This window comes from Culicoides brevitarsis, chromosome 3, assembly GCF_036172545.1.
Source record: "Culicoides brevitarsis isolate CSIRO-B50_1 chromosome 3, AGI_CSIRO_Cbre_v1, whole genome shotgun sequence".
In the NCBI taxonomy this organism is placed as follows: domain Eukaryota; kingdom Metazoa; phylum Arthropoda; class Insecta; order Diptera; family Ceratopogonidae; genus Culicoides; species Culicoides brevitarsis.
Genome location: NC_087087.1, coordinates 18,270,734 through 18,289,930, shown reverse-complemented (window position 1 = coordinate 18,289,930; position 19,197 = coordinate 18,270,734). Strand labels below are relative to the sequence as shown.

General features: G+C 26.6%; 1 protein-coding gene across 2 annotated transcripts; it reads left to right on the top strand.

Annotated features, from left to right (window-relative positions):
* Window positions 1–361: 361 nt before the first annotated feature.
* LOC134833122 (alpha-1,6-mannosyl-glycoprotein 2-beta-N-acetylglucosaminyltransferase) lies at window positions 362–18,313 on the top strand. 2 transcript variants are annotated; one of them, XM_063847342.1, is made up of 12 exons: window positions 362–741; window positions 6,954–7,133; window positions 7,203–7,331; window positions 7,433–7,549; window positions 8,562–8,722; window positions 13,577–13,729; window positions 13,788–13,876; window positions 13,938–14,083; window positions 14,722–14,885; window positions 15,708–15,794; window positions 17,509–17,723; window positions 17,782–18,313. In XM_063847342.1, the coding sequence occupies exons 2-12, from the start codon at window positions 7,127–7,129 to the stop codon at window positions 18,005–18,007; spliced, it is 1,494 nt and encodes a 497-aa protein (XP_063703412.1). In that variant the 5' UTR covers window positions 362–741; window positions 6,954–7,126; the 3' UTR covers window positions 18,008–18,313. The 2 variants fall into 2 exon arrangements, with proteins under 2 accessions (XP_063703412.1, XP_063703413.1); XM_063847343.1 differs by lacking the exon at window positions 15,708–15,794 and having other exon boundaries at window positions 17,782–18,312.
* Window positions 18,314–19,197: the final 884 nt, after the last annotated feature.

Below are 19,197 nucleotides of genomic sequence, written 5' to 3'. Positions count from 1 at the left end.
GATCCACTCATTTACTGAAGAAGCTTATAAGTTTAGGAAGATAAAAGTACAATAAGACTTCTTGAGAGATCTGAGTACAAGCCTTTAAATTTGGCACCAACCTCATTTTATTACAAAAGATTAAACGAATACAACAGAATGAAACGAGTAGTAACATCATTAACCAATTCGCGAAAGTTTTTAAACGACAAAAAACTATTCATCACATTAAATCGTGATTTCACACGTTTTGTTAACATCATCTGCAAAAACTCATCAAAAAGGTAAAGCAAAAAACCTAAACTACCAACGACATTTATGAACAACGCCATTCACTATTGCTTGAAAGCAGATTTCATTCAGTCTGTTTTTATCCCTCACCGTGAAAAGACTTGCACTCACTCGTTTTTCTCCATTTTCGCGATAAATCAAGGGATAAGGAGGATAAGAAAAGTGAAAATTAGACAATAAAGCGATAAAAATTGCTGGAAAAGGACTGTCAAGGTGGGGCACGGGTCTCAGCCCGCGTATTAAACACCAAATAAACTCGCATGATAAAAGCTGCTAATAAGGAAAAAATAACATAATCAATCCATTAGTCAGCAAAGAGAAGAAAAAAAGTGCAAAAACGAGAAAAAAAAAATCAAGTTTGTCGCTCGGCGATTCATGTGAATGTTTATATTAATAATTATATAATTTTTTTACACAAAACATCGCACTCAGCAGATACATTTTGTATTTATATTTATTACACCAATATAGGTGAGTTGTTTTGCTGTCCATCAACCAACCAACCAGTCTCCAGTTTATGAATATTTGATAATCAATACAAAAAATGCAATGCAGTCGAGTTGTTGTTGTTTTGAGCGAATTAATAATTATTTACAATCCTTGTAATAAAATGCGAATGAACAATTATTTACTACCTTCATGCACTTTTTAATAATAATGGGTAGTTGCGAAGAGATATGTGTGAAGATAACATATTTTTTTTAATGACGAACAGTACAGAGATAGAGGGAAGAGAGATAAACACGAGAAAATTACTGGGAAAAGCTTTAATGAAGATAATGAGCAATTTGATTTTTTTTATCTATTCTTATAACAATTTGCGATAAAAATCAAAGACTTTTGAGAAAGGTTCTGAACTTTCATGTAAAGTTTTCTTCTCACGCTATGCGGGTGATGATGTCAAAAGCGGACCCGCCTTCTGTATCTTTCTCATTACATTACCATCAAACATACATTCTTTTTTATCTGTCTCAAGGGAGAGCTTGACATTTCGATCGATTCCAGTTGAAATGATAAGGCGAATCACAAAACGTGCGTAACTTACATTTACAAGCCTTGCGTTAAACCTCACGTACTGCTGTCCAATGACCGTGATAAGGCTGTTTGTTGATTTTTCTTTACAATGTTAAACAAGTCATTGAGCTTACGCACAACAAATTAAAAATAATAATCATTCATTCAACTCTAATAATAATTTCATGACAAAACCCAGATCTGTCTTATTTAATTTTATTTTAGAATGCATCCAATAATTTGTAGTAATGATAATCGTTCAGAAAAAAATGTGATTTTATTTACGGTCCCAATTGAATAAATATTTTCTATTTTGTTCTAATTGAGAATCGTCATTCATAACTACTTCGCACATTATCATCAGCATTGTTCGCGAGTTAGTTAGTTAATTTGACATCAAAAAGTATATAAATAAATGAAACTTTGATAGCAATCTGCAGATTGTTTACGCGCGCGGCAAAATAAAAATGTCTAAATTAGTGTCAATTAAACCGCCAGTTATGAAATAGGTACAAAGCGATGTGATTTTCCATTTAATTGATAATTCATGTTCATCACGTCATTTTGAATATCACTAGGTTAAGTAGCGTTTTTATCTCTCTGGAAGGATGGGCTTTTTCAAAAGCGAAAGTATGTCGAAAAATCATTTGAAATCATTTGATGATAAAGAGGTCGCTGCCAACAATGGCAATGACTTCAAGGACCTCTTTATTTGGCCACGGACTAGATTCCTGCAATCAGAGATTGACAGCATCACTGACTGGATCGACAGTGTGTTCGTCAGCTCCCCTCAATCTTCAGAGATGTCATGGACGTTCGTGTCATCCAAGCCACATGTGGTGAAGTACGAGTGCTCAGACCAGAATGCTTTCGAATGGTTGTGCAAGTCCTCGGTGCAAATAGAAAGGGTAAACCAAACGTATCCTTCACTTTTGGAGACCTAAACCAGCGCCCGAAAATGCACGAAATGTAAGCATTCTTTCCGGGGGTTCCAAGCGTAAACTGGAGAGCGCCTACGGGTCGTAACGTCGCGATCTTACTGGATCGCCTTAAGCATTACCAGCTTGACACTGATGCATGGAGGATTCATGAGGCATCAACCGCGAATAGCCGGAGGGGGGTCGACATTGGCCTCGCCGTCGATCAGTACTCGTACTCATGAGTTTTAGAGCCCCTCAGACGCCTTAAATGGATGGTGCCAAAATTTGAATTCATGAAATTACTTTTACAACAAGTTGGCATATGTATAATTTTCATCAATAATCAGAGTAGAAATTCTAAAATTTTCAAACAAAAAAAAACATTTTTTTTAAATATATTTAAACCCTATAGGGAATTTTTTAAATGTAGTTCTCAATAATGCTTTCACATTTCCTTAAATGAATAAGAAAATACATTTTATTACCTAAAGAGGTAATTCGAATATTCAATTTCTGTATCTTTAAATTAAGGATAAAAAATAGTTTTGAAGCTCGGCTTTCACAATGGCTCATTGTGTCAGTAGTACCACTTCAGTAATTATTTCTGAGAAGTGACTCAATATTAGATATTTATCTCTCTTGAGAATTTCTATCAATTTTTGGAAAGAGGAAATCGATAACATATCTGATTGTTATTTTAGTCTTGTCCAGAGTATTTTATCCAAAAAACAGAAAGAATAATGTTTTCAAAATAATTTCAATTCAATGCTTAAAAATATATTCGCTTATCAGAAAAATTTTAAAAAACTTATAGATTCTTATCACATGATATCATATATCATTGTGTTTCCAACTTACCACACCATTATTTACAATTTATAAAATCACGATTTAAGTAGAAAAAATAATGGTTATTTTATTGATAAGATATGATTTTTTTTGCGGTATCCTTGTGAACAAATAGCACAAACTATGAGTAATGAGGACAAGCCAATAAATTAAAAGTGCTTAGACATGAACAAACATGCAACACTTCTAAACCGCACACACAAAAAAAATAAAACATAGTTCTGCAACTTTAACACGTTTCACTCCGTCATAAATTTAAATAATGCTACATTCAAAAGCGCCACGTTGAGTAGTTGAGTGCTAATATAACGAACACACCGCACCGGTACCGGCGACGCCGAGAGACATAGAAAACTGAAAATCAAGCAGGTGTAAATCCTGTATAATGATGCCCTTTTTTGTGTTATTCGAATATATTTTTGACCTGCACCATCGTGTAGCTGTAGAAGAGACACAAAATGGAAAAACATAATTTTTGCCAAAATAAATTAACTCAATTAATTTAGTTCTTTAATCTGATTTCTCGTTGAAGCTTGGAACAGAAATTGCACAGTTGTGGCGATCCATTTCAAAATGTAATTAAATAGAGAAACGAATTAAGTTTGAAGGTGACTTTTGGATTTTCTGGGTCACTAAAGGCTAACCTAGACTGAATGCGCTGCTCTCTACTTAGCATTTGAATGATTTTTTATTCGGTTACTTCACTTCCGATTTTTACATTGTTCGAAATTACTTAATGCTTAAAAAATATCATAAAACAATAATTCGTCAAAATAAAAAATTTGTAACAAAATGATATGATGATGATACAATAAATTAAATAATTCATTAGCGGAACGGTTTTACTCAATTATCTCTTTAGTAATACCGAAAAAATTGGGATCAGTATCAACGTTACCATCGTCCGAATTAGTCAAGAGTTGTTAAGCACGTTGCTGGCGAAAAACAGGCTTATTAAAAGTTCTCGCTAATGACGCACGTCAAATACTTTCACTGTGCCCTACGCATTGAAAATGGATTAATTTAAACTTCAAGTGGCTAATCTAACTTTTTAAAAAATAAACTAACTCCGTAAGTGTCCGGTGGTCAATCTAACCTCCTTTGAAATTGTTTATCTATATTCTAAAGCCCTTTAAAAACCCTTCAAGAGACTAATTTAACACCTTTTCTTCTTTATCATTTTAAGCCAAAGGATTAATTTAGCATCTTAATGGATAAGTTATTCTCTTGTATGTTAAATTAATCCTTTTAAATATTATTTCAACCCCTTTTCACAATTCTTAGTTTCAAAAGGGATTGAAATAACCTCTTAAGGGATTAAACTAAAACCTCAAGGAGTTAAAATAGTATCTTTTAATGGAAAATTAATCCCTTTAGGAGGTTAAATTGTTAAATCCTTAATGTATCAATTAAGGATTAAACCCCTTAACCTCCTGAAGAGATTAATTTTAAAAGGCCGTTGTAGATGATCACCCAGTGAGACAATGTGATCTTTCTTAAGATCCTGGGGTCTTCAAAATAAGACCTTTGTACTTTATTTTCTCAAAAATAAAAAAATTTTGAAAAATCTCAGATGGAAACGTGAAGTCTTATAATAAAGACTCCAGGGCCATAGAAAAATTCCACATCGTCTCACTGGGAAAGTTCAAATGAGGTTAGAGTGACTCCAATATATTAAATTAACCCTCATTTTCCAAAATAAGGGATTAAATTCACCCCTTAAGCGGGGTTAATATCACCCCTTTTCAATCCGTTGGGCAGAAGTTCAATAAAAATAGCTGCCAATAAAGAATCAAAGTAGGTGGTGATTGCAGACAACCCAGATTGACATTGAAATAAGTCAGTAATATTGAATAATTGCATTTTATTGGAAAAGACAGACAATTTGAACAATAAAAAAGTCGTAACTGTGCTCGTCGTGACAATCGTGGCTAAAGTAAAAGTGTGGAAAAGGTACAGAAAAAAATCAATTTTGTTTTGTTTTTCATTTTAAAAACAAAATCAAGTGTATGTAGCAATGTGTTCAACGCATCATTGATGATGATGGCTTAATGGATAGAGTGCGGTTGTATCGTATTTCAATCAAAACGTGAATAAAGTAACCATAAAATATGCATTTAGTAACGACCAACGTGTGTGCAGTGACTGTGAATTAAAAATATTGTTACATTTTATTGGTCAAATGAGTATTAATTTCCATGTGATTGTCGTTTGACATGGAACTCTGGCACTCGCCTCGATTCACCACAAAGCAAAAGTAACAATAAAAAGTAATTTTTAATGCATTTATAATGACTGTAAAAGTAGTTTGTTGATGATTTTTGTTGTTGTTGCGGTTGGAGAGGTGATTAATAGACATAAATAGATTGTGGTGACGAAGAGAAATAATTTTCATGCTAAAAGTGTAAGGAGGACAGGAAACTCACATCCTTGTTATTTACTTGATTTTATTGTTTGAAACAAATTGAGACTTTCCTTTTTATAATTAAATATCCTTTTCTAATATTTAAATTTTAACATAAAACCAAATGAATCTAATATTTTTTCACAAAAATTTTAAAATTTTTGAGTCCCAAAAAAATTTAAATAAGAACTTGAGATGAGAATTTGAATTTAAAAAAAAATAAAAAATAATAAAATACATTATAAAATAATAATTTATAAAATAAATTAAATTTCTTTTTTAAAATTAATTTTCTTAATTAAAAAAATAATAATAATTAACTTTCTTTTTAATTTTTAAAAAAAATAATTTTAATTATTTGTAAATTTAATTTTAAAAAATTAAATAAAACTTGAAAAATTCAAAATATTAATTCTAATTTTATAACTTTTTATTTAATATTTTAAGACGATTTTATATAAAAATCTAATAAAAATTTTTATTAATTTTTTTTTTCAATTTTGAATAAATTTCATTGATTTTTAGATGATTTTGATAGTTAGATTTTTTTCAGTAATGGCCATTTATTTTCAATAATGATCAAAAAATTACCAAAAACTGTAAAATATCTTCAAAAAAGTACAAAAATCAGACCAAAATTGTTAGGAAAATAATAAAAATTTGAACCTGAAAGAAATTTTGAGAAAAATAATAAAAATTATAGAATTTTCTAAATTAGTTTTTCTGAATAAAATTTAATATTTTTGTGACAATTTTTAGATCTCAAGGATCGTGAAAAAATATTAACTTTAAAACCGAAAAATGTGTAAAATTTTAGTTATTCTTACTTAAAAAATAAAAATTTCTACAATTTCATAAAAAATTCTAGATTTTCATGAAAAAAAAAATTATATGTAACTAGAGTCGTGTGAAATTTGCCGTCAAATGAGTATGTAATTCGATGCCTTCCGATGACATCAAAATACCTTATGCATTTTTGAAGTCTCTCCATATTTAATGATGTCAAGTGTAACCGCGCAGTGAAATGACATGAAACGAGAAGCAGACAGAAATGTCAATAACTACAGAATATAAAAATAAATTGTAATTGAATTGCATAATTTACATATTCATTCAGCATAAAAAGGTTATCTCCTTTTTTTGATATTGATTAAAAAAATTTCTCGAAATTTTCTTGCAATTAGAACAAAGTGATTTCTGAAGTCTGTCAAGCACCCAAGAGTGCCTGCGGTGTAGAAATCAATGAAAAAAACGGTTACACAATGCGAAAAAATATCGACTTAATAAATACTTACACCACGCTGGAGTGGCTGTTATAATTATCACACTGCATTTGCACATATTCCATGGGAACGTGACCAAGTCTTGTTATTAGCGAGGCGATAAATTCTCTCATTTTTGCCACTCGTAAAATGAAGTGCGCACTTCCAAAAGTGATTGATGCCATTTTATTCTTCTTATCTCGCATTCAAACGATTTTTTTTTGTGTTTTGCAGATTATCAAAGATACCATGTAATTGCCTGGGAATTGAACATCATCCGAGAAATGACGCGTTTCATCAACAGTATTAGAATAAAATGAAAATTTCAAGCAAAAAGTACCTCCCAAAGCTCATGCGTGTGAGTAATTAGCTGTAAACGAGAGAAATGCAAAACAAAATTCTTTAGTATGAGAAGTAAGTAGCTCGTTAATCAATCCTCTAATCAATCAAAATTAAAATACTCAACCGAACAAAAAAAAACAGGTCGAAAAATACCAATTGCGCTTCCATACACTGGATCATTCACGAGAAGACGTCACACAGTGTTCATTCGACTGGGTGTCATCTTGTTTCTAGTCCTTTTTGCGTTTCTACAAATTAACATATTAAATGGTGAGTGATTTTTGCTCGATTCTCTTGAATTTCTTGGCATTTGAAATTCAAATTTACCTTTTTTCTTTCTCTTTCTTTATTGTCGTCGATGATGCGAGCAGATAGCAATGACTTAACAACGATCGACGTTACCAATGATTCGGCAGCAGCGATTCTGTCAATGGTCCCTCCCGTTCTCCATAAATACTTGAAGTCGAAAAGTAGGAATAATACTCATGGTGAGTTTTTTGGATTTTTTTCGCGGTGATTTTATGAGAAAATTTAAATTATTTTTTTTTTCTAAAAATGATTTACCAAAGTAGTAAATTAAGTTTAAATAAAATCAAAAATTTACTAAAAAAAATTTAGGTGAAAGTTAAAAAATTATAAAAAAAATTGAAATTTAAAAAAAATTAGGAAAATCCAAACGAAATAAGAAATTATAGTTTAAATGTATTTAAATTTTTCACAATAAAAAATTTTCGTAAAATTCACTAAAAAAATTAATATTAAAAATTACTTAAAAATTTTTAAATTTATTAGTAGTTTTGGAATATTTTTATTTATTTTTTTTTCAAATTTAAAAAATCAAATTAAATATTTAGTAAATTCATTTGTAAATCACCAGTAAAAAATTTATTTATTTTTTTGCAAAATATTCTAGATTTTTGTAAATTACCGAATTACCGAGTAAAAATTTATTTTTTTTTTTAACTAAATACTTTAAATTGTTGGAAAAATTTTTTTTTTGCAAAATATTCTGGATTAATTTTATTCTTTTTAAATAATTATTAAATTAAACCCTTTTATTATAAAGAGTTGTTTTTCGAAAAATAAAAAAATTACTTTTAAAACTCGAAATTTTATTTCTTTTTAATTTATAAATTGAAGAAAATTTGATTGAAATTATTTAACTTTTTTTTCATGTTGAAAATTGTCGTTAAATTTATCAAAAAGCTCTAGAATTTTTATATTTAAATGAAATTTTACAAAAAATTTTTTTTGATTTTTTTTTCAATTTTTCTGAGATCCAAAATTTTGTGAAATATTTTCAAATTGTCTTGTAAAAATTCGAAAAACTATCAAATTTTTAGTTTTTTTGATCGCATTCCGAAAAAACTTTTGTATTTTAGCAAATTTTCTCGTAAAATTACATTTGCCAACTACTTACTGTCATCCAATCACGAAAACGAGCAACAACGAAATTTATACAATCTTTTTTCCTCTTTTTTTTATCTCCTACTAATTCAGGTACCAATAACACACAAAATAATGGCAATAATGACAGTCTTCGTGCTGCTAACATTAGTGAGATTAAAATGATGATTTCACGATATAATGAAGCGCAAATGGTACTCAATGAGGACTTGTATGGGCCATTGCAAAATAATTCTGTGATAATTGTTGTACAGGTAAGAAAACACATTTTTTCTTTATTTTTTTCATTTTCTTAAGAAAAAAAAATCCTACGAGGACGATGTTGATCTTTGCTTTGAATGCGACGAATGTCGCGACATTTTCCGATTCCATTCTTTGTTGCGCACAAACCGAATGTACGGAAACTTGGGACGTTGCAATTTGTTTGCGAGTCTTTCAAAATGCGTAATTCCGCATGGAAAAATTTCCTTGAGATACAAATCACGTCGCAAGTAGGTTCTTTGATGAAATGGAAGTGAATTCTGGGAAAAAAGGAAAAAAAAAGAAAATTAAATTGATTTAAAATAAAAGTTCCAAGTTCGTCATACCATTATTACATTCCAAAAGTCCCCAACTTTTAAACTTTTCCGCAAAGATATTTCACATAATGTCGACAAACTTTCTGGACTACACCAAAATGCTCGAGGTATGCTGCATTTATGGTAATAATAAAAGCAATCAAAAAAGGCATCCTTTTAAACTTTCTAATATTAAATGCAAATTTTACGTATGAGCAGGGTCAGAAATATTTAAAGACATAAGAAAATTAATTTAAATTTAAAAAATTTTAAAAAATTTTAAAACAAATTTAAGAAAAAATTAAAAAATTTATATAAAAAAAGTTTAAAATTAAAAAATAGAAAAAATTAAAAAGTTTTTTTTAAAAATAAAAAATTTAAAAATTTTTAAAAAAATAAAAGAAAAATTAAGAAAATTTAGAAAAAAAAAAAAAAAAAATTTAGAAAGTTTTTAGAAAAATATTTAAAATTTTTTAAAAATAAATTTAGAAAATTTAAAAAAATATTTTTTTTTAAATAAATTTTAAAAAAATAAATTTTTTAAAAAAATTAGAAAAATAATTAAAATTAATTATTTTTGCTCAATAAATTTTTAATTTTTTAAATTTAATTTTGATTCAATTTTTTCGCAAAAAAAAAACTGATTAACAATTTTTTAATTAAAAAAAATGATATTTTTAAAAAAATATGTTTCTGCTTGACTCAAAAGTATTTTCAACCCTACTCATACGAGCTTTGTGCGTCTGCAAAAGTTTCTTGGAAAACTCGATTGTTTTTATTAAATATTTTACAAACACACAAAACTTACTCATTCTCAATCTTCCTTAGTGGCTCGGATTTCAGATGATCTGGCATCTTAAATGTAAAATTAAGTTTTGGACTGTAGTCATGGTAATCTTTCATGCTGCTGCTAGTTCGTTACCGCCACTTTTGTCTTAATCCCGAGCTCAAGAGATCCAATTAAAAAGTTTTAATCAATCGAATTTCCTGTTAGTATTTCTGTGCAAAGTGTGCCAGGAACAAGCGAGGATATCGCTCCAAGCACCAAAATTGAACTAATTTGGCAAAGTCGAAGGAAGCAGTTACAAACTTACTTTTTTATTTGCGCTGCTCCTACCCCGAACGACTGTGTATTTTATTAATGTTATTATTATAATATTTTCAGTAATTTTTGTGTAAAGACTTTTTTTTCGTATGGCGGCGCCGTATATTGTCGCGCGTTATAAAAAAATGTTCAATCATGGTTGCTGCACGTACCGTAATGGGACCGTCTAATAATGAATGAAAATAGTTCTTTACGGCATTCGGTTCCCTTTTGTTACACATTTATAAAGATTAGGCGAGTAAAGTTATTTATTGCATTTTTAGTCGCACGGGGATTTTGGTGAGGAGGGTTGAGAAAATTAAAAAAAAAATTATGATGATTTTTTAAATTTTTAAACATAAGCTAAAAAATTAAAATATTAAATTGATAAAAAAAATATAAAAAAATATTTAAAAAAATATTAAGAAAATATATTTAAAAAAGTATTTAAGGCCGCTCCAAATGAAATTCAAAAATTTTTGAAAATAAAATGTGGGGGGGCAAAATAAAAAAAAAATTGAAATACTTATTTTCATACAAAATGACAAAATTTTAGCAATTTTTGATCGTTGTTTTTTAATAATCTTCTTTGAAATTTTCAAATTAAAAATTGATTTAAGATCATTTTAAGTTAAAAATTAAAATTTCATAAAAAATAACTGTCAAAAAAATTTGAAAAAAAATTCAGTAATTTTATGAAAAATTTATTTAGATTCTAAAACTTGAATCAATTCAAGTTAAAATATGATTTTCAAAACAAAAATTAAAATAATTGAAATTTTTTTGAAAATTTCTTAAAAAATTATGAAAATACAACCAAAAACGATCAATTTTGATGAAATTTTTAACTTTTTTTTATTTTGCCCCATTGGATTTTTGACTTTTAAAATGGAGCATCGGACTTTATTTTTGATTTTTGTTTGGAGCGGCCTAAAAAAAACAAATATTGAAAAAAATATTTAAAAAAAAAATATTAAAAAAACAGATGAAAAAAAGTGTTAAAAAACACTGAAAATAAAACATTTTAAAGTTTTTTTATTTCTATTTTTGATTAAAATTTAAAATTATTATATACCTACTTTAATCGAAAAAAATTAATTTCGAAAAAAATTATTTTAGATATCTTTTTTAATATTATTTTAGACATTTTTGAACTTTTTTCTATTAAAAATAATTAAAATATACTCAAAACTTGAGATTTTCTCATTTAATTAAGACTAAGATTAAGTTTAATATTTTTTTCAAGATTTTAAAAAAGTTAAGCAAAATCTAGTTTTAAATTTACCAAAATGGATTTTTAAACAAATAAGCTAAATTTTGTTCAACCCAAAAATTAATTTGTTAAATTTTTATATTTAGTAAATTTACAAATATTTAAAAAAAGAAAAAAATTAAACTTTTTTGTATTTTTTTTCTGGGCTGCAAGAAAATTTGACTTAAGCTAAGTTTAAGTTTAAAAATTAATATAAAATCAATTATGTCTTAATTTTCTACCAAATTTTGAAAAAAAAAAATATTTTTTACAAATTTTTAACAAATTTAATCAATTATTATTTTTTTGACAAAATCCAGGGGGTTGCTGCCAAAAAAAAAATAAATTTATTCGCCTAATACTACGGAAAAATTTATCAGTGTAATGTAGAATATTTTTCATACATTAATCAACGGGAATTTTGTTACCTAATGTTTATTTACTGACTCTTGCTTTTCCAGTCTTACTTTTCAGCCGGAAAAGTTCTTTAACAGGGGAATTGTCGATGATTGTTTAACAAAATATGTGTGTTGCGAATTTCAGTGTGCGGAGGAGGAAGTTGATTGAAGTGCGGATAACTTTCGTTTTAAAAAGTTTTTGTTTGAATTTACAGCAATTTTTCATGACTTTTTAACGTTGATTTACGCCCTGCTGACGGAGCAAAGTTACGATGATTGTTTAAAAGCATAAATAAGTAAATAGGTTAGTCGGTGAGTGAATGATGAGGATTAAATAAAACATTGTCGGACGTTATTATCCTCTTTTCTCAAGTGTTCCAATCTCCTCTTTTCATGAAAAAAATTTTTTTTTGTTATTTCACCTGAAAATAAATGAGAAGGCATTAAAAATTCCCTTTTGTGTTAACTTTTGTGCACTCTTCCATCAAAATTACATCCGCTACGACGACAGAGACTTTGCAAAAAAAAAACTTGACTCAAAAATAATTCTCAACCTTGCTTTCTCGTACTTTAGATGACATTACAAAAGTTGAAGTTTATTTCATTACAGAGTTGTACGTGAACGAGTCATGTGATTCGTGACAAATAAACGAACAAAATGCCATATAAGGAGCAACTTGTTGTTGTTGTTGTTTTACCGAAAATGATGTCATAAAAAGCAAATTATAACAAACTTTTTTTTGTACTTTATTTGACTAATTTATTATAATATCGTTTTATTTATCGTGGCATACATGAAAGAAAAGACAACAAAAGCCGTCCGCTCGGGGCGATATAAAAAATAATATGCTTTTAATATACGACAACGATATTTGCTAAATACATAAAATAAAAATAAAACTTTTCCCTCTGAAATGTAAAAATACACATTTACATTATATTGTTCTTTTTGATTTTATTAAACAGAAATTGGGCTTTTAAGTGAGATTTGTCATGCGAAGGAATGTTAAATACATGGAAGGATATGTGTGGGAAATTATGTTGTACTGTCAGTTCTTATTCAGTGTAGTGTTTGTATGGTAATGAGCATTCGAACAAGTGTCTTTTTAAGCAAAGCAAGTGGAAATGACTGGTGTTTTATAATGTTTGATTAAATGAATTTCAATTTTATGAAATTAATTATAAATATTTTTCAAAAATTTATTTTTAAGTTAGAAGTTGAAAGATTATAGTTTTTATAATTTTCATTTATTTTATTTTTTGGCGAATTAATATTTTATTTTTTTATGAAATTTCTTCAATTTCAATTATTAAATATTTTTTTATTTAATTTTTCAATAAAAAATATTTTAATATTTTGTCCCAAAAACTATTTTGTTTTTAAATGTGAATAAATTAATATATAATTAAAAAAAAGAAAGAACATTTTATTTTCAAAAATAATTTTTATTTAAATTAATTTTTTTAATTATTATTTTATGTTTATTTAAAAACTTTTTAAAAATTCAAAAAAAATTATATTTTTATAATTTAGCAGTTGAAATTAATTTTAAAAAATTTAATTTTTAATCTTTTTATATATAATTTATTGAATCTTAAATATTTTGAAAAATATATTTTAAAAAAGATTTTGAAAACCTATTTTTTTTAATTAAAATCTTTCAAAAACTTCATATTTTTAATTTAAATATTTTTTTATTCTTGAATTAAAAAAAATCGTAAATAATTAATTTATTCGTCTTCTCAGTAAGAACCAAGATTTCCTTGTCAATGTTCAAATTTTTCTAATATATTTTTTTTTATTTTATCTATTTCAGGTACATAAAAGAGTAAAGTATTTACGTCACCTTATCATAAGTTTGGCACAGGCACGAGATATTTCTAAGACACTTTTGGTTTTCTCGCACGATTATTATGACGAAGAAATTAACGAGTTAGTTCAGTCCATTGATTTTTGTAAAGTTATTCAAGTAAGTCTCCCTTTTTTCTTTTACCTGAAAACAAATAATTAAATTTATTTTGTCACAGATTTTTTATCCATATTCCATTCAAACACACCCGCATGAGTTTCCAGGCGAGGATCCCAATGACTGTCCACGAGACGTCAAAAAGGAAGAGTAAGTTTTACGAATTTTATTTTTACAATATTAAATTTTTTTTAATTTATTTAAATTTTAGAGCACTGAAGCTAAACTGCAATAACGCCCAACACCCTGATCTCTATGGGCATTACCGTGAAGCAGCTTTCACTCAAACAAAACATCACTGGTTCTGGAAGACCAACACTGTGTTCGATGGATTGGAAGTGACCAAATATCATACAGGTGAGAAAAAATTATTTTTAATACGACTTTTAAATTAATTAATATAGTTTTTGGTTTTTGTCTCAGGTTAAAAATTAAAAACTAAATTCCTAAATAAATTATTTTTTGTTTTTTAATTTTAAAATTGCTAATTTTTGGTCCTTTTCCATAATTTTTAAATCAAAATAATTTTCTTCATAAAAGTTTTCTTCACCAAAAGTTTTTCATAGATTTTAATGTTAAAAGTTTATTTATGATTTTTTTTGATTGATTTAATTTTTGAATACCAAAAAAATTAAAAATTCAAGTCTAAATGCTATTTTAATATGTAATTTTTAAAATTAGCTCTAATTTTAATTCTAAAGTATTAATTTAAATTAAATTTAATTTAATTTTTTTTTTCAAACTTTTATTATTTTCATTACTTTTTTATTATTTATTTTTTTTTTAATCAGAAAAATTAAGACTGCTTTTTAAAATTCCCATAAATTTAATTAAAGAAAAAAAAATTAATGAATATTTTAAATTAATTAATTTTTTTTCTTTAATTAAAAATTTTTTAACTAACTTTTCCTATTTTTTTTATTAATTCAAAAATTTTATAATTCTTTTTTATTTTTAATAAATTTTTTTAATGCATTTTTTTTCTTAATTTTTAGGTTTAGTGGTGTTCCTCGAAGAAGATCACTACGTTGCCGAAGACTTTTTATACGTACTAAATATGATGCAGCAAAAATCGCGCGAATCTTGTCCCAAATGCAACATTTTGTCGTTGGGCACATACTTGAAAACATTCAACTATTACACGTATAGCAGTAAAAAGGTGAGAAATGCGTGATTTTTTCTTTAACTCAAAGACCTACTTCTGTAATGTGGTGTTGCTGTTAATTCCATCTACTTCTTCTAATACTTAAGTACTGCTGTTTGTTCTTGATGTTAATTGTCTTCTCTTTTCTAAAACTCTCTACACACTCCGCTTTTGTAAAAATGTGACGCCTTTCCTTGTTTTCTCGCTTGTTCTTTCTCACTTGTATCTCCTTGACTTCCAAAGAAAGCTTCTTCTATCAAAAGTTGATGAGTTGAGAGTGGCATGTTCTAATTGTACAAGATCACAAGCACACTTTTCATTTCAAATAATTAGAATTTTTGCACCAGTTTCACTTTTTTTATTTAAAAAAAATATATTTGGTTGCATGTTTTGTCATATTATTTCAAACACCACACTTACAACGCTTAAAATTAAATTTAAAAAAAAAAATTGAAAAATAATATTTGATCTTTTTTTTCGTTTCTCACCAAAATTTTTTTATACAAAAATTGCAAAAAATATGATTTTCATTAAAAAAAAAAATAGAAACAGCCTAGCAATAGTAACGATAAAGCTTTGTTTGGACATCATTCTACGTCATTACTGCATCATAACCACCCGCCATCTCCACACGAAACAGAAATTAAAAGCGCTTCTTCTTCTTCCTCATCACTCGCACACAGCTACAATAATAACAATAAATTTTTACTCAATAGTCCTAGTAGCAATTTTAATAATAATCCTAAAATTACTAACTCTAACAATATAAATAATAATAACAACTACAACAACAACATTGGTGACGGTTTCCGGGATTATGTTGATGAAAAACAACAGCATAAGCGTAATAACAAACATGCTTCATCATCACAGGCACAATGGTCCTTTCAAGTAATGCCATCATTGTACTCACTTTATCAAAAGGTATAAAAAAAAAGAAAAAAAAAACAATTCATTAAAATCCTCATATTTTTGTTTGTTTTATGGGATGTGGGTTTGCTTTAAATGTTTTTTTTTCAACAAAATTCCTACTTAGAGGTATTTACGTTAATTTAGGGACAAACGTGTAACTTTGTACTTTTACCTTTTCCTTTGGGTATTCCGAAAACGATAAATTTTTGAAAAATAAAATAAGATTTATTTTTTTTTAATTTGTACTTTAACTAGAATTTCAAATCTATTCACTAAAATATTATTTAATTTTTTTTTTGTGGAAATTTTTCATTTTTTTTTTTAATAATACCTAATAATAAAATAATAAATTAAAAATAAAAACTACAATTTTGAATAAACTTTTTAATTATAATTTTTTTTAAAAATAATTATTTTTTTTCTAATTAACCAAAATTTACTAAATTAAATAAATAAACATTTTGTAATTTTTTAACGTTACTTTTTAACATTTTATTAATTTAACATATTATTTTTTTTTTAATTTGAACTCAAAATTAGAGAAAATTATACAAAATTAAAATTTTTGAAAAAAAAAAATTTGGTCACGTGACTTTAAAAGTTTTTTCACCTGTAAATTTACTTATTCTTTGGTTTATTTAATTACACTTTTTATGATGTTTTATTAAAAAAATTCCCAAAAATGTCAAAAATGTTCCAATTTTCAATTTAATTTTTAATTTTTCCCCCTGAATTTTCGACGAAATTGGAGGGGGGGCGACAAAAAATGGAAATTTAAATCCAAAGTTAAAATTAAATTTTAAAAAAATTAAAGAATTTCTAAACATTTTGACAGAATTTTGAATTAAATATTCATTGTTTTTTTTTTGACAAATTTTAGTAATTTTATTTCAATCATTTTATTTTCATTCAAAATCAAAATTCCAAAAGAGTAAATAAAAAAAAAATAATTTAAGTTAGCAGCTTGAGTTTCAGGTGATAAAATTGTAAAAAACGTAAAACAAAATAATAAAACTTTTGGATTTTTTTCCTTTAATTTTTTTTATTTTCAGGGGAAAATTAAAAAAAAAAGTTTTAAAAAATTCAAGTTTCTCAATTAAAGGAAAATACTAAAATCAATCACACAAAAAATTTAGAAATATTCATAAAAGTTTTAAAATGCATAAAAATAGAAAAAATCAAAGTTAAAAAAAATTTAAAATCCGTCAGTAAACGGTACAAAGTTTTACGTTTACCCTCTTCATCATTAATAAAATAACAACAACCACTTAACTAGAGTTTTTTGTTTATTTGTTGAAAAATATGTAACACACGGCTTTTTAAGTACCTAGGAAAAATTTAGAGAATGAATGTAATTTTTTAACAACTGACTGTTATTGTCATCATTTACATCATCATCAAAAAAAATAACAAAAATGTTTTGTTTTTTTTTTGTTTCTTCTCTCAAAAAAATTGTGGGAAATTATTTTTTTTTCTTATTAAAAATTCTCTCTTTGACAATCAGAATAAAAATAAATATCACAAACCAGAAGCAGAACAATGACCTAGAATAACATGCAATTTATTAAAATTATTGCATTTATTGTGTTACGTGGAATGATAGAAGGACGTGACCTGAATAAATAATGCAAAAAAAGACTTTTGATTCATCTTTATCAATAAAAAAATGGAATTTTACCGTTAAATTTTTTCAATAAATTTTTTATTTATTTATTTTGTAAAACAGGCTGAAATAACGCCCTGGATCTCCAGCAAACACAACATGGGCATGGCTCTGAACCAGACCACGTGGCATCAAATCAAGTCGTGTGCCATTCATTTTTGCAACTACGACGACTACAACTGGGACTGGTCGTTGCAACATTTGTCCCAGCAATGCTTAGAGAATAAATTATATGCGATGGTTGTGAAAGGTCCTCGCGTTTTCCACATCGGTGAATGGTAAAAATTTTAATTTTTTAAAAAAAATCAAATTTTAATAAAAAAAATTTTTTTTTAGCGGCGTTCATCACAAGAAAAATAACTGTGAGTCGAATCAAGTGATTTCCAAAGTTCAACAAGTGATACACATTGCGACAAAAGCGGGTCAATTGTATCCCAAAAGTATAACGTTAACGATGCCAAGTATAACAAAAAAGACAAAGCTCCGGAAGGGCAACGGGGGATGGGGCGACAAGCGTGACCATCTGCTGTGTCTGAACATGACACACTCGACACTGAGATAACTTTGCGCGTCAAGCCGCCGTCAAAGGAGAAAGTGTTAGAAAAAAAATACCGGAAGAGTGCAATAAGAATTTTAAATGAAAAATATTTGTAAAATTTAAGAAAATCTATTTGTATAAGGATAGAACTTTGTATGTCTGTAGAAGCTAGTTTCTACCTTTTATAAACATGAACAAATAACTGAACAACCGAGAACGCCGAATTAAAATTATTTCTACTACAATTTGTTCTCTCATGAAGCGTTTGACCTGGACTTTTTATTTTTTTAAAATTATAAAAAAATATTTTACACTTGAATTCATATTAAATTTTTTAAAAACATATATTTTTATAATTTTTTTTAAATTTATTCTTAAATATTAGATTTTAATTAAAAATATTTTTATTTAAAATAAATATTTATTTATTAGATAAATAAAAAATCTTCTTAAATATTATTGATAAAATTTTATTAAAATGTTTCGAAAGTCATTAAAAATTATTAAATAAAAAAAAAATCAAAATTTATTTAAAAATTTATTTTAATTTAATATTTTAAGATTTTTTTTTTGTTTTCTTCCAGGGTTTTAATAAATAAAAAACAGACAAAGTTAAACAATCCATTAAAAAAATTAAAACAATAAATTTTCCCGAATACTTTACCTTTCCTCTCTATTTAAATTATATTCCTAATATTTTTAGCAGTAAACTGTCACACCGAGAAAATAACGAATACAATACAATACCAGAAAAGTAACAAAATAAGAGAATCAAAAAAATATTTATATGATCCTTACCAGTAATAATAATAAACTATGTCAGTCACTATTTTAAGTATGAATTTTAGAGTTAAAGTCCTACGACTAGTCAAGAAAAATGAATAAAAAAATAAAGAAATGAAAAAAGACGTAAAAATGTGTTTATTTTTTGTTTAAAAATTTTAGCACATGAAGTCTGTTTTTTTTTGTCAAACACGATCGTTCGACATTTATGTTAATTTTTTTTTGTTCCAAAAAACTGGATTCAGTCAGGAAGGTTCGGGAAATGTCTGAAAATAAAAATACTTCAAAATATTTGTTTTTTTTTCTAAATTAAAAAAAAAAAAATAATTAAATAAATTAAATTAAAAATTTCAATAAAATTATTTTTTTAGAGAAAAAAATATTTTGAGTTTTCAGAAAGTTCAACATTTTCTTAAATTTCTTTGTATTTT